Raw genomic sequence first — 23,399 nt, 5'->3', positions numbered from 1 at the left:
AAGCTGACAATAATGACAGAAACAGCAACAGGTAACATTCAGTGCTCACTTAATAATTCCCTGCCTTAAAATGTACTCTCCTGAATATTAACTAGGAGTACTAATTCTTTTATGTAGAAAGCACAGCAAATTGAATCAAAGGCTTATTAGGATATGCCTAGAAGTCTTTTGTAATGTATCCCATATCATTTAAAAAATCGTTTGCCTCTGTTCTAAAGTATTAATGGATTAAAAATAAAAATAGCTGTTAGCTTAATATACTTTTACTTACTTGGCCAAAAAAAATACGATCAATCATCAGAGACAAACTCAAAGTAACAAAGCTGAAAAACAAAAATAGCATAGTGATTCACATTTGGAGCTTGCTGAAAATCCACTATTAGCATATGGCTTTGTACGTGCCTTGCATCAAAAGCCACTATAAAAATGCTTTACAGTTTCACCAACTGAATATGGATTTACACATTTTGAAAGGTATCTATTGATAAAGATCAGTAGACAAGATTATAAAATGAATTGATTAATATTGTAAAAATATATTAATATAAAGATTATTGAAAGACTACTGCTGTATAACAAATTACCCCAAAACTTGTTAACTTAAACTATGAATATTTACCATTTCATAGTTCCTGTGGATCAAGAACCTAGGTGTTGCTTAGCTGGGTGCCTCTGGCTCAAGGTCGCTCATGAATTGTAGTCAAGCTCTTAGCAGGGGCTACAGTTTCATCTGAAGGTTCAATTACAGGTGGAGAGATCAGCTTCCAAACTTGCTCACATGGTTGCTGGTGGGGCTAAGTTCCTCAACATATGGCCGTCTCCTTAAAGCTGCCTCATGACATAATAACTGGTTTAACCCAGGGTAAGTCAGCCAAGAGTGAGTGAGACAGGCACCCAAGATGGAAGCCATAGTCTTTTTATTTATGTATTCTTTTCTGTTTTTCAGAGACAGGGTCTTGCTCTGTCACCCAGGCTGGAGTACAGTAGTGTGTGATCATGGCTCACTGCAGCCTTGACCTCCTGGGCTCAAGTGATCCTCCCACCTCAGCCTCCCAAGTAACTAGGACTACAAGTGTGTGCCACCATGACTGGATAATTTTTGGATTTTCTGTAGAGATGGGGTCTCACTATATTACCCAACTGGTCTCAAACTCCGGGGCTCAAGCAATACTTCCCCACTGGCCTCCCCAAATGCTGGGATTACAGATATAAGCCACTGTGCCCGGCCACCATAGTCTTTTCGTAACCCAGTCTTGTAAGTGATATCCCATCCCTTCTGCTGTATTCTCCTCATTAGAATTGAGTCAACAAATCTAGCCCATGTTCAAGGGGGAGAGGATTATACAAAGACATAAATAGCAGGAGGATGGGATCACTGGAGGCCATCTCAGAGACTGCCTCCCACAAACACATATACAGAAAAATACGCTATGAAGATAAAGCTCTATGAATCATCACTACATGAACACAACTGTGTACCTGCCATACAGAGCAGGATAAAGAGTATTAGCAGCACCCCCTTGTCCCTCCAATCAGTCAGTCCCTACCTCCTCCCCAAAAGTAACCCAAAGGTAACCCTTCCTCTTCCCAAAGGTAACCACTATCCTAATCTCTGATAGCATAGATGAGTTTTATCTTTTTTTGAATTTTATAAGAATAGGATCATACCATATGTACTCATGTCCAAATTCCTTTACTCATTATGCTTGTGAGATTGAACCAAGTTTTTTTGCATGCTGTAGTTCATTCATTTACAATACTGTGTATTGTAACTATGTATACCACACTGTATGTATTCCTTCTGTTGATGGACACTGTGCTTCCATTTCCAGCTATTGTGAACAGTGCTGCAATGAACATTCTTTTACACATCTTTTGGTATCCATATATATGCATTTCTGTTAGACACATACCTAGGATTAGAATTGGTGGGCCCTAAGGTAGCGGTCCCTGACCTTTTTGGCACCAGGGTCTGGTTTCTTGAAAGACAGTTTTTCCACGAACAGGTTGCGGGGGTGGGAGTGGGGCATGGTTTCTGGATGAAACTGTTCCACCTCAGATCACTGGACATTAGATGCTCATACGGAGCACAACCTAGATCCCTTGCGTGTGCAGTTCACAGTAGGGTTCACATTTCTATAAGAATGTGACAGGAGGTTGAGCTCAGGCAGTACTGCTTGCTTGCTCACCTCCTGCTGTGCAGCCCAGTTCCTAAGAGGCCGTGGACTGGGGACCCCTGCCCTAAGTTGTAAGTGCAACTATGTATTTATTTAGCTTTTGTAAATACTTAAAAGTTTTCCAAAATAGTGTATTAGTTTGCATTCCCACAGGAATATGTAAGTTCCACATCATGTTAGCCATTTGGGTGGATGTATAGTATCGTAGTATTTCATGGTGGCTGTACTTTGTTTTTCCTTGATAACAAATGAGATGAGTCTCTTTATACTTATTGGCCATTTTAATATTTTTTGAAGTACCTGATGAAATCTTTTCAATCATTTTTCTATGAGTTATCTTTTTCTTATAGATTTTTACAAGTTTTATATATAATCTGGATGTAAGGTTTTATTTTTGAGATGGAGCCTCACTCTGTCGCCCAGGCTGGAGTGCAGTCGTGCAATTTCGGCTCATTGCAACCTCTACCTCTGGGGTTCAAGCGTTTCTTCTGCCTCAGCCTCCCAAGTAGCTGGGATTACAGGCATGTGCCACAATGCCCAGCTAATTTTTTTGTATTTTTAGCAGAGATGGGGTTTTGTCATATTGGCCAGGCTGGTCTTGAACTCCTGACTTCAGGTGATGTGCCTGCCTCAGCCTCCCAAAGTGCTGGGATTACAGGCGTGAGCCACTGTGCCCAACCACTAGAACACTTTAAATCACTGGGTAAGAATTATAATCCCTAACTGATGATGATTCGAACCTACGATTTTTCAACTTTAAAATGGTACCCATACAGCCATTCTGTTTTTCACTTTCAGTATAGTATTCAATGAATTACATGAGATATTCAAATATTTTATTATGAAATAGGCTTTGTGTTAGATGATTTTGCCCAACTGTAGGCTAATGTAAGTGTTCTGAGCATGTTTATGGTAGGCTAAGCTGTGATGTTCAGTACGTTAGATGTGTTAAGTGCATTTTTGACGTAGAATATTTTCTTTGTTATTTATTTTGTTTAGAGACAGGTTATCACTCTGTTTCCCAGGCTGGAGTGCAGTGGAATGATCATAGCTCACTGCAACCTTGAACTCCTGGGTTGAAGGGATCCTCCTGCCTCAGCCTCCCAAGTAGCTAGGACCACAGGTGTGCCTAGTGCCACCTATACTTGGCCAACTTTTAAATTTTTTTTGTTGAGATGGGGTCTCATTATGTTGCTCAGGTTGTTCTTGAATTCCTGGCCTCCCAAGGCACTGGGATTACAGGTGTGAGCCACTGTGCCTTGCCTGACTTATGATATTTTCAACCTGCAATGAGTTTATCAAGATGTAACCCTGAGTCAAGGAGCATCTGTATTGTTATATCTTTTTCCCCCACAGATTTGACTTTGAGAGCAGACACTGTATCTTACTCACTTCTGAATTATCAAATGCTGGATACAAAGTAGGTTAAATGCTTATTAAATGAATAAGTTATTATCATGCTGCTGATGAGATTAAAAAGGCTTTCTATCTCCCTCAGTGGTAAAGCCGATAGGAACTGAGCCCCTGCTATCTCTCTGACCTCATTATTACATTCTCCCAAGTTCACTCTCTTTTAGCCACATCAGTCTCCTTGCTGTTCCTTGAACATGCCCAACATACTTAGTACTTGGCTGGCCCCTTTGCCTGGAATACTCTCTCATCAAGTAACTACATGGTTCACTCTCTCAACTCCTTTAAGTTTTGGCTCCAGTGTCACCTTATCATGGTGATCTTTCCCAACTACTCTATTTAAAAATAACAGCTCCCCCATTACCCCAAGCACTGGCATTCTATCCTCCTTATTCCACAATTATTTTTCCCTGTATTACCATCACTTGACAAATATATATTTACTCTTATCTTTTTAGCTGTCTGTCTCTCCCTACTAGAATGTAAACTTCATGAAGGCAGGTACTTTTTTTGGTTAAACTGATGCATCTCCTACATCTGGAACACTGCCTGGCACATAGTAGGATTAAATACTTCCTGAACGAATGAATACATTTAATGCAATGTTATTAATACATGTGAGAAATGACAACAGTAGCAACTGAGACGCAAGATAATTTAGTCCTTTTCAGATTGCTACCCGAAAAATACTTGTGACTGGTGAATACTAGTACAGTTATGCATTACTTAACAATGGGGATACATTCTGAGAACTGCATCATTAGGCAGTTTCATCATTGTGCAAACATCACAGAGTGCACTTACACAAGCCTAGGTGGTACAGCTTACAGACATCTAGGCTATATGGTATAGCCTACTGCTCCTAGGCTGCAAACCTATACAGCATGGTACTATACTGAATATTGTAAGCAATCGTAACACAATGCTATGTATCTGTGTATCTAACTATAGCTAAACAGGCTGGGCATGGTGGCCCACGCCTGTATTTCCAGCACTTTGGGAGGCCAAGGTGGGCGGATCACCTGAGGTCGGGAGTTTGAGACTAGCTGGCCAACATGGTGAAACCCCAACTCTACTAAAAATGAAAAAATTAGCCGGGCGTGGTGGCAGGCGCCTGTAATCCCAGCTGTTTGGGAGGCTGAGGCAGGAGAATCACTTGAACCTGGGAGGCGGAGGCTGCAGTGAAGTGAGATTGCACCACTGCACTCCAGCCTGGGTGACAGAGTGAGACTCCGTCTCAAATAAAAAAAATATATATATATATAAAATATATATAGCCAAACAGAGAAACTAAAGTACAGTAAAATACGGTAATATAATCTTATGGGACAACTGTCATAAATGCAGTCCAGTGCTAACCAACCAAAATGTCATTATGCGGTGCATGATTGTATATTAAAAAGATTACTGTTGTAAGAGTCAGAATGCAGTCATCCCTTCATAAATAATTATTCGGGATATCTACTAGATACTTGGGATACAACTGATCCTAGGAGCTCATAGTGTGGTTAGAAGACCTGGGTTTCAATACCAGTATAGCAACCAGCCCAATGACTTTGACTAATACATTTTTAATTTCTCCCAGCCTCCTGTTTTCTCTACTGCAAAATAAAAACATATATTGCCTAGACTGAAGTATTATGAAAATTATGAGGTGAATATGTGAAAACACATTATGAATTATAAAGCCTTATACAAATGTAAAAGAATCAAGTATCTCTAAAATATATTTGAGAAATATTTAGAAAATAAAGCATTGGAAAACACTAAGTTAGAAATAATTACAAAAGCACTCAGTTAAGCAAATTAAAATAGTATAATCAGGATCATAAATATAAAAACATATGTTTTGCATTATTCTATTTCCTTGGACTAAGAGTTCTCATTGACATTAGAAGATAAAATAATTAACTAAAAGATGTAAAATCTTGTTCATAATCTGTGATTTATAGGCTACGAAAATAAATGGATGGATTATTGCCACACTTACCCTACAGGTAAAAAATGATGTAGAATAAGATCAAGCTTTCTTGGTTCTTGACAGAAATGTCTGAAGAGCAAAGGTGTCCATGGAATGACAGCTGTGGGACGAATTATGAAGGCAAGTGCCACCAGGGATGAGTACTTGACACTGTAAGAGGAAAATGTGTGATAAGACAAGTGGGAAATTAACTTGAAGTTATCTATCATTTACACTGTGATTTGACATTTTCCTTTTGGTATAAATAGCTATATGAACTTTTTTTTTTTTTTGAGACAGAGTCTCACTCTGTCACCCAGGCTGGAGTGCAGTGGCATGATCTTGGCTCACGGCAACTTCTGCCTCCCAGGTGCAAGCAATTCTCCTGCCTCAGCATCCCGAGTAGCTGGGATTACAGGTGTGTACCACCATGCCCGGCTAATTTTTTGTATTTTTAGTAGAGACGGGGTTTCACCATGTTGGCCAGGCTGGTCTCAAACTCCTGACCTCAGGTGATCTGCCAGCCTCGGCCTCCTAAAGTGCTGGGATTACAGGCAGGAGCCACCGTGCCTGGCCTAAATAGCTATATTAACTTTTGCAGGTTACTTACGCTTTCTGGGTCTTAGTTTTTCTTATCTTTTAAAAAAGGTAATATCTAAAGCCGTTTTCAGTGCTCATCTTCTAATTCTAGTATTTTCAAATAAGTTATCATATGTCTTAATGCCAGTTTTGTGTGCTAAAAGGTATACTTTTTACTTTATAACTTTGCCAATTACTTTCTTGATTAAAAAAAAATGATCAAGTTTCTCCTAAGGAGCTATAAGAAAGTCATACAGAGAGGCTTTCTCTAAGAAAAAGCATGCGCATTTAAAGAAACAGGATGATTTAGGCAGTGATGGGCTCAGAGTATTTATAATTTTGTTTTGAAAGTAAGTTAATTTTAGCCAAGTGAAATATATATACATACAACTGATAAAAGGCCTACTGTATAAACTGTATGATCATGGATAGAAATACAGATTTTTATTAACAGGACTTCTCTAAACTAATGGTTGAAAGAGATGATTTGATAATTTAATCATGAGGATCTTAGATAGTATATTATTATGTGGAAAAATACTTAGCCCTGTAAAAAATTAAAAGAAAGCAAAATAAGACAACTTATATTACCATTATATACCTATTAACTAATAAAAATAACTATAAAGAAATCTGTAGGCCAGGTATGGTGGCTCAGGCCTGCAATCCCAGCACTTTGGGAGGCCGAGGTGGGTGGATCACCTGAAGTCAGGAGTTCAAGACCAGTCTGGCCAAAATGGTGAAACCCTGTCTCTACTAAAGATAGAAAAAAATTAGCTGGGTGTGGTGGCAGGTGCCTGTAATCCCAACTACTTGGGAGGCTGAGGCAGAAGAATCGCTTGAACCTGGGAGGTGGAGGTTGCAATGAACTGAGATCATGCCATTGCACTCTAGCCTGGGCAACAAGAATGAAACTCCATCTCAAAAAAAAAAAAAAAAGAATGAAATCTGTAATATTGTAGAGGATGTAAGTTCAAGGATAACAAATTCAATGCTTACAGAGACCCAGTAAACTATAAAAATGAGAAATGGGGCTGGGTGCGGTGACTCACGCCTGTAATCCCAGCACTTTGGGAGGCTGAGGCAGCTGGATCACTAGGTCAGGAGTTCAAGACCAGCCTGGCCAACATGGTAAAACCCCATCTCTACTAAAAATACAAAAATTAGCTGGGCGTGGTGGCGCACGCCTATAGTCCCAGCTACTCGGGAGGCTGAAGCAGGAGAATTGCTTGAACCCAGGAGGCAGAGGTTGCAGTGAGCTGAGATGGAGCCATTGTACTCCAGCCTGGGCGACAGAGTGAGATGCTGTCTCAAAAAAAAATAAAAAATAAAAATGAGAAATGTAGGCTAAGTTTGAACCATGGTATTGTCATGAAGGAATCCTAGCCCAAAATACTATTAGAACTTCCAATTTTTCAAGAGAAACTTGAAATCCAGATTTTGATACATGAGCTTGAAATTTTGATACATGAGCCCAGGTTTGGTGGTTCATGCCTGTAATCCCAGTGCTTTAAGAGGCCGTGGTGGGAGGATTACTTGATCCCGGAGTTGAACACCAGCTGGGCAACCTAAAGAGACCCCATCTCCACAAATTTTTCTTTTTTTGAGACAGAGTTTCGCTCTTGTTGCCCAGGCTGGAGTGCAATGGTGTGACCTCAACTCACTGTAACCCCCGCCTCCTGGGTTCAAGTGATTCTCCTGTCTCAGCCTCCCGAGTAGCTGGGATTATAGGCATGCACCACCAAATCCAGCTAATTTTGTATTTTTAGTGGAGATGGGGTTTCACCATGTTGGCCAGGCTGGTCTTGAACTCCTGACCTCAAGTGATCCACCCGTCTCGGCCTCCCAAGGTGTGGAGATTACAGGTGTGAACCCCCACGCCCGGCCAATACTTGCATTTTTTAAAGGAGTGTGCAAAATGTCATTTTATTGTCAGGTCTGGAATAGTATCTGTCATGCTTATACAAGGAAAAATGCTTATAGAGCAGTTCTTTTGTACCACATGACCCTTGCGCTTCCTGACTGAATTAGGGAAGGGCACCTGGGCCCAGGGAGCCAATCTAAGGCTGGCCAGTGTGAAATAAAGTTATGTCCAGATAGAGACAATGACATTTAATGGACCTAATTCGATTCCCTCAAATTGAATGTGAGATATGGAGAAATTTGGGTAATTGCTAGCAAGAACAGAAGTGGACAGAGACTACTAGCTAAGCCCCTAAATGATGGAAGACTAAGGCAGGATTCATAGGCTATTTGGGATATAAAGGCACAACAAAACAGTCCATTCCCCAAAACTGCCTTGGATTCTGCATAACATTTCAATTCATTTGTGTGGCTCAGATATTCTACAGTTTTCTTCCAGTCCTAGCCACAAGGCTTGAGATGCCCATTTTCCCTTTTAGCCTTAAAATAAAGTCATCATATACGTTACTTGAGTGAATGCTTTTTCTTATAGTTAAGAGAGTCTAAGACAGAAATGATCTTATTTGATTTGATCATCCTAACAACCTTTTGTGTAGGAAGAATGGATACTAGAATTTTAACTAGATTCCAAATTCTGGCTTTTCTCCTTTCAGTATATCCTAAATACTGCTATTACAAAAGAAGTTTTTCAAAATCAGATTTGATTATGTCATGCTACTCAAATGCCTCAAATGGTTCCCTATTACCTATAGAATAAAATCCAAATTCAAAGTCCCATTCCAGCCTCATCCCTTATTCTTCTCTTCCTCCATGCATCCTACAACACTCTATAACTACTCTGGACAATCTGCCTTGAATGTACTGTAACTGTAACTGTAAATGAAGCCCATTTACAGTTCTGTGCCTTCACTCATGTTCCCATTGCGTGGTATTTGTTTCCCCAGTTTAAAGGAAGCCAAATAAAGTCCAAATATTTCCTATTTGCCCTTCCAAATCTCTTTTCCTCCAGCCTTTATCCAGTCTGCACGCAGGAAAGCTGACCTGAATGGACAGCATCAGTGGCTACCTTGCTTTCTGGCTTCTGACTGTTTTGGGCTGAGAGGCAGAAGAGTTGGGTCAGGATTATTTAGTCCCCTGGCTGTCTCATTATTGCTAAAGGCTGGCTGTGCCTGTCCCTGCTGGGGCCCTCTCTTACAATTATAGCATTTTATAGATTCCAGTAACCATTTCTTCTCCTTGCTCCTTGGGGCCTAGAGATAATACAGACTTCCTGCTATAACTATGCTGCGGGGACTATGGTGTTTCCTTATTGGCTTTCCTAAATATTGTCTAAACCTTTGCAAATATTCCTTTTGTTAAACTCTCCTTAATTATCCTGTTTGAGTATTAATCTGTTTTCTGCTATAATATATCAACTGAAAATTTGTGGTTCTCATGACTCATGAAAATTAGGGGGTCTACTAGACATTACAATATGTTGATATTTAAGATTTTTCAAAAGTAGAGTTTTGTACATAATTATTAACAATAATTTTTCTTACCTGTTCATAGACTTTGAACCTTCCAAAGGATAGTAGAAAAGAGCAATTATAGTGAGAACAGTTTCCATGGTGTTTGTAAGGGTTCTGGTACAGCAATACCATGTGAACCAGGAGCACAACTGGCAAAAAAACTATGAAAAAGTACAGAGCAAACATGTATGAAGTTGGAAATGGAAAACCTTAGTACATATTATCTTCTAAATAGCAAGCAAGTCTAAATATTGTGAAAAGGACATCAAAAGGTAGATGATGTTAAAGTTAAGTAGGCATGCCCAAACGTTGTTTTTAGAAAGTTATATCAAACAGGTTTATGATAATAGCAGATCTATATTTGTTCATGTTAAGAAGTTTATACTTTCAGGTGCATTTTTATGGCACTTAATTTGATTTAAAATCCCAGTTTCCATTAATGAAACACATAAAAAACAGATTCTTTGATGGTAGAGTTTACAGATGATTGAAATTCATAACTAGATTCTTCCAATCAATATTTCTCAAACTGTCTTATAGTACCGACACAAGTATTATGGCTGTTTTTTGTTGACCTTGTTTGGAATGTTGCACTTGTTTGGAATGTCTCCCTGTTTTGGAACGCTGATGAAAAATTAAGACAAAACAGGAAAGAGGAAAAAAAAGTCAGGAGACATTATTAAATTTTAATTTGGAAATTGACTAAATTAATGAATCAGTTTTTGGAAGAACATGCACACAGAGCACCATTAAGTCTACAAAACAAATGTGTTAAAAGAAACTTGTTAGTTGAGGCAATTGTTAAGCATGTGGCACTAGCTTCCCATCTCACCAAATATAGCCTTTAAAAAATGCTCCCAATTTTCATGAAAGTAAAGGTTTTTCCTAAACTAGAAGAACCTAGTGCTGTATCCTTTTTTTTTTTTTTTTTGAGAAGGAGTCTTGCTCTGTCACCCAGGTTAGAGTGCAGTGGCACGATCTCTGCCTCCTGGGTTCAAGCAATTCTCCTGCCTCAGCCTCCCGAGTAGCTGGGATTACAGACGTCCGCCACCATGCCTGGATAATTTTTGTATTTTTAGTAGAGATGGGGTTTCACCATGTTGGCCAGGCTGGTCTCGAACTCCGGACCTTGTGATCCGCCCACCTCGGCCTCCCAAAGTGCTGGGATTATATGGGTTAGCCACCACGCCCGGCCCTAGTGCTGTATCTTTGGAGGAAGGACTTCAAAGCCATCATGACTTTTGCCTACCATTTTATGTTGAGCCTTCTGCAATGTACATCAAATATAAGCACAAAATAATGAGGCTAACCATATTGCTGAATCAATTAGCAAGGACTTAGTTGCTAAACCAATCTTTCTTTTTAATGCAAACGAATAGAATACCTGCAGAAATGTTCCCTTTCTAATTTATTAATAAATTATATTTCAGAAATATGTTGCTAAATTGGTCACTTGGAATTTAGAATGTATTTTCCAATAGAAACAATATAAAAAAGGTAGTAAGACTTTCAAACAGGCTCATATAAGCTTATTAACTTTACAAAGAGCCAAGTGAATTAACAACAGTACTACAGAATCCAATCCCTCATCAGGATATTGTTTAAATGGGAAAGATCCATTCAAGATTGGAGTGGGAGATGTCAGGAATCTGTCTCCCCACCTTGAAATAAATCAAATGACAAAAGATAGTCTTCTATACTATACTTTCCTCCTTATATGAGTCCAGTAATTGCACCAACCTAATATTGTTGTGGTACAAACCACAATTACTTTTGCACCAACCTAATACTTCCAACATCCCATTCAGAAGTAAAGAGCTTCAGTGCAAAAAGATTTCTCGGGCTGCACCTCAGATAGAGGCTGGCTAGAGGAACAGAACAAGGGTTGTAAATAGCTAAGATGTTTTGTGAGGTAGTTGGTAATTTAGAACTATCCCTACTCAATTCTATGGAAAGAGAGGCAAGGACAGTTTTGAGGAGTGAAGGGGCTTCCAAAGGTTGTCTCCCAGGGTTTAGACTCTCATAGGGTTTGAGGGCATCAGTGGCTTACACTGTCCAGGGATTAATCCGAAGGAAAGATATGGCAGGTGCCACTTGCATGTTACTGTTCTTATTTATGGAAGTACCTCTATAAAGTTGTATGAATTATCTTCTAAAATTGTTTTGGGAATCTATGTTTCCATGTGCTTTATACCCATAGGAACGAAATAACTGGCATACAGCTTCTAAAGTATTTAGAACTTACCACCCATCTTGCCACTTCCTGATTTTCTAGTTGCTTCATTAATGAGTAAAGTCTCACATCTGCTACAGCAGACACAAGTGCTTGGGCAAGTCTAGGAATCCAAATCTTCATCAGTTAAAAAGAAGAACAGGATGTTAAAAACATCTGTTGGTTCAAACTGAATTATGATAAAAGTCAACAAGCTGATCCAACTATCTATGGGAAGCCATTCTTAGTACAAAAATAGGCAATATATTTTTCTATTCTTCCGCAAAACGACATCCCTTTTTCTACAAAAATTATATTCTCATTAAAATAATCAATGTAGTTTTAAGTTTTACCAGTCTCATTCTCTGTATGTGTGTGTATATATGACATATATACACATATATAGACACACATATATTATATATAAATATATCATATTATAAATATAAATATATATTTATATATAAATATATAAATATAAATATAAATATAAATAAATATATATATATTTATATATAAATATAAATATATAAATATAAATATAAATAAATATATATATATTTATATATAAATATAAATATATATTTAAATATAAATATAAATATATATTTATATATAAATATAAATATATATTTAAATATAAATATAAATATATATTTATATATAAATATAAATATATATTTAAATACAAATATAAATATATATTTAAATATAAAATATTTACCAGTCTCATTCTCTGTATGTGTGTGTATATATGACATATATACACATATATACGCACATATATATTATAAATATATTTTTAAATTATTTTTTATTATATTGATTGATTGACAGGGTCTCACTCTGTTACCCAGGCTGCAGCCTTGAATCCAGGAGTGAAGCAATTTTCCTGCCTCAGTCTACTGAGTAGCTAGGACTTCAGACATGCGCTGCCACACTCAGCTAATCTTGCCTCAAAGGATACTCCCACCTTGGCCTCCCAAAGTGTTGGGATTACAAGCGTGAGCCACTGTGCCTGGCCCTAATTTTAATGTCAATATTAATAGCCAATCATTTAATTGTGTTAAGTTTCTGTTTTATTTATTTATTTATTTATTTTTATGAGATGTCTCACTCTGTCGCCCAGGCTGGAGTCCAGTGGCGCGATCGCGGCTCACTGCAAGCTCCGCCTCCCGGGTTCACGCCATTCTCCTGCCTCAGCCGCCCACGCCCGGCTAATTTTTTTGTATTTTTAGTAGAGACGGGGTTTCACCGTGTTAGCCAGCATGGTCTCGATCTCCTGACCTCGTGATCCACCTGCCTCGGCCTCCCAAAGTGCTGGGATTACAGGTGTAAGCCACCGTGCCCGGCCAAGTTTCTATTTTAAAAGTATATTTATATTCATTAGCAACAACAGGTTTTTAAAAATTCAAATATTTGCAGCACTGTGTACTACGTATCATGCTAAGTATTTTATATGTATCAACTCATTCAGTCCTAACAATCTTCTGAGTCAAGAACTGTTTTGTAGATGAGGAAACTGAGGCACAGAGAGGTTAACTAATTTTCCAAGGCTGCACAGCTAGTAAGTATGAAAGCCAGCATTATAAACCCAGGTCTGCCTGACTTTAATTACTAAGTTATACTGCTTCTCTATCTTGCAATATAGATAATAAGATTATATTATCTATGAGATAATAAGATATAATAATAAGATAATAAGAAATACTTTTTTTTTTTGAGATGGAGTCTTTTTTTTTTTGGAGACGGAGTCTCACTCTGTTGCCCAGGGTGGAGTGCAGTGGCATGATCATGGCTCACTGCAAGCTCCGCCTCCTGGGTTCCAGCAATTCTCCTGCCTCAGCCTCCTGAGCAGCTGGGACTACAGGCACACGCCGCCACGTCCAGCTTATTTTTTGTATTTTAGTAGAGATGGGGTTTCACCATGTTGCCCAGGCTGGTCTCGAACTCCTGAACTCAAGCAATCCGCCTGCCTCGGCCTCCCAAAGTGCTAGGATTACAGGCGTGAGCAACCGTGCCCAGCGAGACGGAGTCTTGCTCTGTCGCCCAGGCTGGAGTGCAGTGGTGTGATCTTGGCTCACTGCCACCTCCGCCTCCCAGGTTCAAGCGATTCTCCTGCCTCAGCCTTGCAAGTAGCTGGGACTACAGATGCATGCCACCCCGCCTGGCTAATTTTTTGCATTTTTAGTAGAGACGAGGTTTCACCATTTTAGCCAGGATGGTCTTGATCTCCTGACCTTGTGATCTGCCCGCCTCAGCCTCCCAAAGTGCTAGGATTATAGGCATGAGCCACCGCACCTGGCTAACAAATTACTTTTTTAAAAAGCACAAATATTCTGCAATTATAGGAACATGGTATTCAGATGACATTAAAGAGTAAATTTAAGTGTAAAATTGAAATAAAGACTAAATGTATTACAACTAAATTATAGTTAGAAATGCTAATGCTATGCACTAGCATCTCTCAGAGTTAAAAAAAAAAAGGTGTCATAGTTAACACTAACAAAATAACACTTGCTGGTAGAGCACAATTTAATCTTGGTTTGTTTAAAAGATGTGTTTCTAAAAATTTATCCGTGAGTTTGTATTTTTATTTTATTTTATTTTGTGAGACAGAGTCTCAGTCTGTCATCCAGGCTGGAGTGCAGTGGTGCAATCTTGGCTCATGGCAGCCTCCACCTCCCGAGTTCAAGCGGTTCTCCTGCCTCAGCCTCCCAAGTAGCTGGGATTACAGGTGCCCGCCACCATGCCTGGCTAATTTTTCTATTTTTAGTAGAGATGGGGTTTCACCATGCTGGCCAGCTAGTCTCGAACTCCTGACCTCAGGTGATCCACCCCCCTCACCCTCCCAAAGTGCTGGGATTACAGGTGTGATCCACTGCACCAGCCGTTAATTCATATTTTTGTTGAAGCAAACTTCATTAACTCCACATTATAGGAGCTGCTTTACTTTTAGTTGTCAGTGGCTTTTAGCACTTTAGCTTTATGTTCTTTTTGTCCACAATGTGTAAATAAATGCTAAAATTAGAAAGTTAAAGGTACCTGGTACTTAATTCCACATAACTGCCCTGTAAAATACAGGAAAAGGCACTTATGTACATACCTTCTGTTTACTCTGCATAGGGAGCTATAAGCTTCATCCTTACTTCCCAGGCCCCCTGAAAGCAGTTCATATGAAAAGTCAATGTGGCTACAAACTTAATATGAGCCAACAGTGTGAGGTAGCTATTAAAAAGCTAAAAGAATTCCTGTGCTCTGAGAAATGTAAGTTAATGGACCCACCATATTCTGAACTAGTTACTCTGCCTTCAGTATTGTGTCAGTTTGGATATCTACATTTTAAGACGGATATTAATAAATTACAAAGTGTCTAGAGGATACTGTCTATGATTATGAGGTTAAGAGCTAGAGATGTTTACCCCGAATAAAGAGAAGTTTTTCAAGGGTGGTTAAGTAGAAATCTTGAATTTAAAACAAAGTAGACTTTCGCATAAAAATAAGCGGAGTTCTGAACTCCCAGTCATTAGCAGTCTCTCCAGATTTTTGATGCCATAATTTTCCATGTTACAGTAAGGACCTGCTAAAGAGTAAAATAAAGCAGTGGAATGAGGTAAAGAGAAGAACATGCCAGGCGTAACTTGAGCACCAGGCCTGTGTTGGCAGCTCCTCATTCCATACTTCTGTTCTTTAAGCTCCTGACTCCTCCCCTAAGCTACAGGAGCCAAATACCCTTTTGTTGTCTTCTGACTATTCAAAGACCTTACTGTTGGCAAGCTTGGTGGCTCACCCCTGTAATCTCAACACTTTGGGAGGCAGAGGCAGGTGGATCATGAGTCCAGCCTGGCCACGGTGAAACCCCGTATCTACTAAAAATACAAAAGTTAGCCAGGTGTGGTGGTGGGCACCTGTAATCCCAGGTACTCGGGAGGCTGAGGCAGGAGAATCACTTGAACCCGAGAGGTGGCAGTTACAGCAAGCCAAGATCGTGCCACTGCACTCCAGCCTGGGCGACAGAGTGAGATTCCGTCTCAAAAAAAAAACAAAACCCAACAAACCTTACTGTGGTTCCCCATTCAGGTTTCCCCTCCTCTTCCTCTTTCTTTTCACATGTTCCATGCCATCACAGGCCAAAAGACATATAACATGAGCCACACGTGTAATTTTAAATTCTATAGCTGGCAAGTTAAAAAGTAAAAACAGAAATGACCCCCAAATCCAAAACAGGTAAAATTAATTTCATCTTGTCTAACCGAATATATCTAAGACATCATCATTTGAACATTTAATCAATAAAAAATTATAAAAATATTTTTATTCTTTTTTTGTACTAGGCCTTTGACATTCAGTATGTATTTTACATTTCCAGCACTTCTCAAATTGGACTAACCACATCTGAAGTCTTCAACAGCTACATGTACCTAGTGGCTACCATGGTGGACAGTGCAGCTCTAAGCCATCTCTCCTTTTTAAACATTTTTTGTAGAAACAGAGTTTTGCTATGTTGCCCAGGCTGGTCTCAAACTCCTGGCCTCAAGCAATCCTCCCACCTCAGCCTCCCAAAGTGCTGAGATTACAACTGTGAGCCACCATGCCAAGCTGTGCATAAGCCTTATGCAGTTTGTAGAGGAGCTATCTGGGAAGAGCACTAGGCTGTGAGTAAATAGACCTAGGATTTAGCTCCAGTTCTGCTTTTAACACGCTGTGACCTTGGCCTATTTACTTCACTTCTCCAACCTCTTCTAGCTTCAAAATTATGTATATGATTTGCTTAAAATAATCAATATGAGTATGAATGACTGATCATATCCTAATGAATCTCTACAGGGTCAAGTTCTAGATACGACAATGAGTTCTTTTTAGAGGGGTTGGAGCGGGTCAGGGGAGGCTTCCTTTACATCACAAAATAACCTGGTGGGCCAGCTACAGATGGAGGGCAGTGGATAGGTCTTGGAGGAGCAGGAAATTTTTCTATCTTGAAGACTTCTTCATTTGTAATCTGACCTACTTCCTGGAATATAAAATGTCATTGATGAGATTATGTATATTTTCTTGTGATTCCAGACTTTATGGATACCTTGCATAATCTATAAACTAGTAGATAACTGTAAGAGGAGAAAAGCCAGGGTGCAGCTCCTAAATTCTACCTGTGTTAATGGAAGAAACTCTGCTACTGCTCTGAATTCTCCTTTCCCATCATCTTCCCATTTGAAGCATCAGTTTCACTGGTTTAACCCTAATTTCTCAATAACGGGGAAGCAAATATTGCAATGGGGACAGTATAACCCTACCTTAAAACAAATACCCTAGAACCTGTATCTTTCTAAGCTACACAAAACACGTCAGGATTTGGACTGCCTTTGGAATGCTGAGCCATTAACCCCCACTGACAGAAATCAGGGAGAGCCCAAACTCTGAGTCTCATCTGATGACAGCTTAAAAGATCATGGGAGTGAGGCTAGAGAAACTTTTGCACCATTAGTCCTGCCCTTGTACCATCTCCTGGCAACTGACCCCAGCAATTAATAGCCTAGGAATTACAATCCTACTTACTGTTGATGCCTAATTACTATATAGCACAATGATTATGCAGATCATTAAATTTTTGTCAAATTAAAATTTTTAAAGTTTTAATTTCAACACTAAATCCTCAGTGGGTTTAGATGTATACAGACTTCATAAAATCATATCACATGGTCTTCTACTTACAAGGTAAAAAACACAAAATACAACGGTGCTCTCAAGTGATACTTTTTTTGCGGGGGGGTGATGGAGTTTCACTTTTGTTGCTCAGACTAGAGTGCAATGGCGTGATCTTGGCTCACCGCAACCTCCACCTCCTGGGTTCAAGCAATTCTCCTGCCTCAGCCTCCAGAAAGGCTGAGATTACAGGCATGCGCCACCACGCCCGGCTAATTTTGTATTTTTAGTAGAGACGGGGTTTCTCTGTGTTGGTCAGGCTGGTCTCGAACTCCCAACCTCAGGTGATCCGCCCGCCTCGGCCTCCCAAAGTGCTGGGATTACAGGCGTGAGCCACCGCGCGGGCAGATCACCTCAGGTCGGGAGTTCGAGACCAGCCTGACCAACACAGAGAAACCCCATCTCTATTAAAAATACTAAATTAGCCGGGCATGGTGGTACATGCCTGTTATCCCAGCTACTCGGGAGGCTGAGGCAGGAGAATTGCCTGAACCCGGGAGGTGGAGGTTGTGGTGAGCCAAGATCAAGCCATTGCACTCCAGCCTGGGCAACAAGAGCGAAACTCCGTCCCCACCCCCCCCCAAAAAAAGAAAGAAGTATACTTCTAATGTCCAAATAATACATAATACAGTCATTTTGAAAATCTGCACATCATAACAGGATTCCTCACGGCAGGGTATTTTCATGCTCAGTCTTGTATTTCAGCACAAACTAAAGAGTTACACATCACAGTATGTCTGTAGTATCATGGGCTTCCCAGATATGGCTGGACTTTAGCAACAGTAGCCTTTTAAAAACAAATTCCATGGCCCCAATATCATTTAGTTACTTTTATTTAAACTTACCAGCAACTGAACACTATCTTTCCCTAAAAGATGAAGAATCTTGTAAATGCTTGCAAAGAGTAAGGGATAAGTGTAACTCCTCAATCTCTCTGTCCATTCCCAAGTCAAATAACCATAATTAGTAACATTAAGGAGTAAATGTCAAATAATATTGAAACCTATTTCCGTGTTTTTTTTTTTTTAAGATGGGGTCTCACTCTCTTGCCCAGGCTGGTCTCAAACTTGGGCTCAAGTGGTCCTCCTGCCTCTACAGGTGCACACCACTTCACCTGGCAAAATCTATTTTCATTTCCATTTATAAAACAATATTTTATTTTGTGGCAGTCTTAAAACAGCATTTTATACTAGATATTTGCATTAAAAATTCAATTGGCCAACTAAACTCTTAACTTCTTCAAGGCAGTAATGTGTTTTTTACTTTCTCTGTATCCTCCAAGTGCTAAATACTGTGGGAATGTATGCTAACGGCTGTGTCAAGTATATTAACATAAAAGAAAGATACAGGAGAAATATTTGTATAAAATAATGGTGTACTTTGATGAGTTAAAATTATTTGGGGAAAATATGGAAAACTGAAAATATGTATAGTAGTCGCCCCTTATCTGTGGTTTCACGTTCCATGGTTTCAGTTGCCCATAGTCAACCACTGTCTGAAAATATGAAGATATTTTGAGAGAGACCACATAACATAAAAGTTCACATAACTTTTATTATAGTATTGTGTTATACTTGCTATATCTTAATACTGTTAATCTCTTACTGTACCTAATTTGTATAAACTTTATCATAAGCGTGTGTATATTTTTTACATATATAAAAACAATATATATAGAGTTTGGTACTGTCTACAGTTTCAGGCACCCACTAGGGGTCTTGGAACTATCTACTGAAGACGAGGGAGCAAGGGGGACTACTCTAAAAGAAACTGACCACAATTTCCAAGATGAATACACACTCATAGTCTGGAAAAGAAACCACAAAGGATATTTGAAAACCATGTGATGTGAAACTTCAAGAGACTGCCAGTATTCATCTGGAACAAAACTTGTCTGCACTAAAAAGCAGTTTAATATTCGTAAAGCTATGGTAAACAAGACCAGATAAATATCTTCTCCAAGAAGATCTGAAAAACAGAACAAAACAGGTAATAGTGGCACAAAAGTCAGGCAGTTCCACTTGCAAAACTTAAAATTTGCTGCTCTGGTTGGCCCCTTGCAAGGCACAGTAGTGACCTCTGGCCCCTCCACACCATTCTTAAAGCCAACCTGGTTGGTTATACAAGGACCACAGCCTCATCACTGGGTGACTGCCACTCTTTTAGTTTAACCAACTTTTCTTGCAACTTATTGTATAAAGATAATATTAAAATAAATACAAAAAAAAAAGAGTGGGTTAACTAAGGCCTTAGGCTAATTAATTAGGTCATACTATGTGTGTATCTAATGAAAGAAACCAGCTAACAAATTACTAATTTGGGAAGCAGCCCTTTGTATATGTGCAATATAAAATGGTCCTCTGTACATATATATTGATGCTTACTATTATATATGCCAGGCACTGTGTTAATTTCTTTACATGCATCTCACTTAATCCTCCAAACAATATTATGGGATAGGTATTATTAGCCCCATTTTACAGACAAGCAAATTGAGGCCCAGAAATTAAACTGCCTTGTGCAAATAAAGTTGTAAATTACTTATCAGGATTCAAACCCGGGTCTGTCTGCTGTCCCCAAAGTCCTGCTCTTGACCACAAATGGACAGCCTGTCGGCCAAATACAGAGTATTTTTTAAAAAATTGAATTTAGTTGCCAACACTTAAAAATCAGAATTTATATTAAAATCTGTGTTTCCAGCATTTCCCAGCATTTCAAAACTCGTTAAGATCTGGCAACACAGAGCTCAACGGGCAACTGTCTGGTAATGAAATATAGGGGGCTCCTTTTAGATGGGGGCAGGAGCTCTCCAGACAGGGTCCCCTCACTCACCCCCGCGGCGCCTGGCGCTCTTCTCCTGGGTGCTGAAGTACAAGGTAGACTTTCTCTTTCGCAGCTTTATCTTGCCATGGGAACGGTTCTGGAGACCACGCAAAGTGAGGCTGGCATCTCCGCCCCCCGGCTCCATTCCGCACTTGCTTAGGGGCCTCCTCTTCCCCGGCCGCCACCTTCCTGAGGCGGGAGAAAGCTGCAGTAGAGCGCTGCTCGTCCATCCATTAAGTTTGGCCTTTGCGAGCAGCCGTCGCTCGCAAGCCCGGAAGTAACCGGGAACGGGCAACTTCGTAGCTCCCACCCGACACGGTGGCCCCCTTGCGGTTTCCTTTCGCCGTTTCCGAATAGAGGGATTGCTACTCGCCTTGGCTTGGCGGTCTCTGTGCTCGTGGGTCCGAAAACTGCCGGAAGGAGCCCGGTTTCTGGAGGGGAGCAGGCGGTGGCGAGTTTAGCGACGTAGAGCAGGCTCAGAACAGTCGGAGGTGCCTGAGTGGTTATTAAAAACGGTAACGATAATTATAGACGTCAGTGTTGGTGTTAACATTTCAGGTTCGTTGCTCTCACAAAAAATGCCTGTTTAACGAGGTAGGCAGAGTAGGGATGATTTAGCTTGTTGTACAGATGTGGAAACAGGCTGAATGGTTCTTGTTTTTTTTGTTGTTGCTGTTGTTAGGGTTTTTTTTTTTTTTTTTTTTGAGACGGAGTTTCGCTCTTGGCGCGATCTCGGCTCACTGCAACTTCTGCGTCCCGGGTTCCGGTGATTTTCCTGCCTCAGCTCCCAAGTAGCTGGGATTACAGGCGCGCCACCACGCCTGGCCAATTTTTGTATTTTTTTGTAGAGACGGGGTTTCACCATATTGGTCAGGCTGGTCTGGAACTCCTGACCTCGTGATCCGCCCGCCTCGGCCTCCCAGAGTGTTGGGATTACGGGTGTGAGCCACCGCGTGCGGCCCACTCCTCTTGTTAAAAGTAAAACCAGGCCGGGCGCGGTGGCTCACGCCTGTATTCCCAGCACTTTGGGAGGCCAAGGCAGGCGGATCAGGAGGTCAGAGGATCGAGACCATCCTGGCTAACACGGTGAAACCCCGTCTCTACAAAAAATACAAAAAATTAGCTGGGTGTGGTGGCACGTGCCTGTAGTCCCAACTTCTCGGGAGGCTGAGGCAGGAGAATGGCGTTAACCCAGGAGGCGGAGCTTGCAGTGAGCCGAGATTGCGCCATTGCACTCCAGCCAGGGCGACAGAGCGAGACTCCGTCTCAAAAAAAAAAAAAAAAAAAAAAAAGTATGCGTTTAAAACCATTGAGAACATTCTGTAATATAAAAGGTTTTAGCTTTGTCTTATACCCTTCCCTAATTCACTTCGTGTACTCCTTATGTATTTATATTCTTGTTTTAATTAGTAACATATTATAAAAATATTGTTCACTCCAGTGCAAAGTAGTGACATTAAATCTTTTAAAAGTACATTGTACTAAGTGATGGCTTTGCTTTCCATTTTTGTACACAGATTTGAAGAGATTTCCTCGGTGTGGAGTGTGACTTTCCAAAACCACCTTTTCCTTGAGCTGTATTTGTTGCAGCAATGTTTAGGAGATTGACTTTTGCACAGCTGCTTTTTGCCACTGTCCTTGGAATTGCTGGAGGAGTATATATTTTTCAACCAGTATTTGAACAGTATGCCAAAGATCAGAAGGAATTAAAAGAAAAGATGCAGTTGGTACAAGAATCAGAAGAGAAGAAAAGTTAATACTACATGGAGTTAGGCTGGGCGCAGTGGCTCACGCCTGTAATCCCAGCACTTTGGGAGGCCGAGGCGGGTGGATCAGAAGGTCAGGAGTTCAAGACCAGCCTGACCAACATGGTGAAACCCTGTCTCTACTAAAAACACAAAAATCAGCCAGGCTTGGTGGCATGCGCCTGTAATCCCAGCTACTCAGGAGGCTGAGGCAGGAGCATCACTTGAACCTGGGAGGCAGAGGTGGCAGTGAGTCGAGATCATGCTGCTGCACTCCAGCCTGGGTGACAGAGCGAGACTCCATCTAAAAACACAAAACACACAAAAGAAACAAATACCTCATGGAGATGAACCATAATAATTGCTTAAAGTTCCATTTAATTATGTTAACTCTAAATAATCTAGCAAAAACATAGATGTACTTAAAAATAAATCATGGATAATGATTTTTTAACCTAACACTGTTAATTTTAATATTTATTGTATATTTGTCATTTTATGTCTTTTTACCAGGACAGATAGGTAATTTCCTTTCAAACAGAAGTGAATATTTTAGGAATATTTTCTACTTGAGGTTTATTTTTTCTAGGAATTCAGCATATGCAGTATCATGGGGTGTCAGTCTCATTGTGTATATAATAATTGGGAAGGGTGTTTGCAATAGTGTTTGTAGATATGTGAACCAACTTAAACTACCTCAGGCAGAAATCCACTCCGTTACCCTGCAGTTAGATTGGTTTAATATATTTTGGCAGTCATTCAATCCCAGCCGTTTTACATCTCAAGCAGTGTGGAGGAGTAGTTGAGAACTGGGATGACTCAGATCAAATTGAGGTTTTAGAGAAGGTATATGTTGTTTGAGAGAATGGCAGATATGACACAGATGTTTTTTAATCTGCTAAGCGAATTTGCATTAATAATGGTGTTAAGGGAGTAGTTAATTTATTATGAAGCTATTATTCATATAGTTAAAATTTTTTTTGAAGTTACTAAGAATTGGTATTACTTTTTACCCTAATGTTAAGTTTGTATTTTCTTTTTTTTCTCCTTTTTTTTTTTTTTTTTTAAGTTCTGGGATACATGTGCTGAATGTGCAGGTTTGTTACATAGATATACATGTGCCGTGTTGGTTTGCTGCACCTGTCAACCCGTCATCTAGGTTTTAAGCCCTGCATGCATTAGGTATTTGTCCTAATGCTCTCCCTCCCCTTGCCCCCCACCCCCAACCCCGACAGGCCCCCGTGTGTGATGTTCCTCTCCCTGTGTCCATGTGTTCTCAGTGTTCAACTCTCACTTATGAGTGAGAACATGTGGTGTTTGGTTTTCTGTTCCTGTGTTAGTTTGCTGAGAATGATGATT

The 23,399-nt window shown here is 40.0% G+C and overlaps 2 protein-coding genes across 5 annotated transcripts in view; one reads left to right on the top strand and one right to left on the bottom strand.

Moving 5' to 3' along the window:
• Positions 1-20,573, bottom strand: part of PIGB (phosphatidylinositol glycan anchor biosynthesis class B) — a 36,591-nt gene extending 16,018 nt beyond the window's left edge. Inside the window, exons 1-7 of the mRNA XM_054451960.1 lie at positions 20,305-20,573; positions 19,307-19,440; positions 18,318-18,437; positions 11,806-11,910; positions 9,591-9,721; positions 5,578-5,718; positions 272-323 (exon numbers count right to left, since the gene is read on the bottom strand). Coding sequence (XP_054307935.1) covers positions 272-323; positions 5,578-5,718; positions 9,591-9,721; positions 11,806-11,910; positions 18,318-18,437; positions 19,307-19,440; positions 20,305-20,440 — 819 coding nt within the window. The 5' untranslated portion in view covers positions 20,441-20,573. The remainder of the gene's footprint in view (positions 1-271; positions 324-5,577; positions 5,719-9,590; positions 9,722-11,805; positions 11,911-18,317; positions 18,438-19,306; positions 19,441-20,304) is intronic.
• Positions 1-22,499, top strand: part of PIGBOS1 (PIGB opposite strand 1) — a 39,196-nt gene extending 16,697 nt beyond the window's left edge. The window contains exons 1-2 of one of the 4 annotated variants that reach the window (XM_054451969.2): positions 20,589-20,786; positions 21,813-22,499. In XM_054451969.2, the coding sequence (XP_054307944.1) occupies positions 21,888-22,052 (165 nt within the window). In that variant the 5' untranslated portion in view covers positions 20,589-20,786; positions 21,813-21,887 and the 3' untranslated portion in view covers positions 22,053-22,499. Of the gene's footprint in view, positions 1-20,588; positions 20,854-21,812 lie in introns of those variants that run through there. The other 3 variants (XM_054451968.2, XM_054451967.2, XM_054451971.2) reach the window with 3 other exon arrangements.
• The last annotated feature ends 900 nt before the right edge of the window (positions 22,500-23,399 follow it).

Source organism: Pongo pygmaeus, chromosome 16 (assembly GCF_028885625.2).
Source record: "Pongo pygmaeus isolate AG05252 chromosome 16, NHGRI_mPonPyg2-v2.0_pri, whole genome shotgun sequence".
Lineage (NCBI taxonomy): Eukaryota > Metazoa > Chordata > Mammalia > Primates > Hominidae > Pongo > Pongo pygmaeus.
This window is presented reverse-complemented; position numbering and strand designations above follow the sequence as displayed.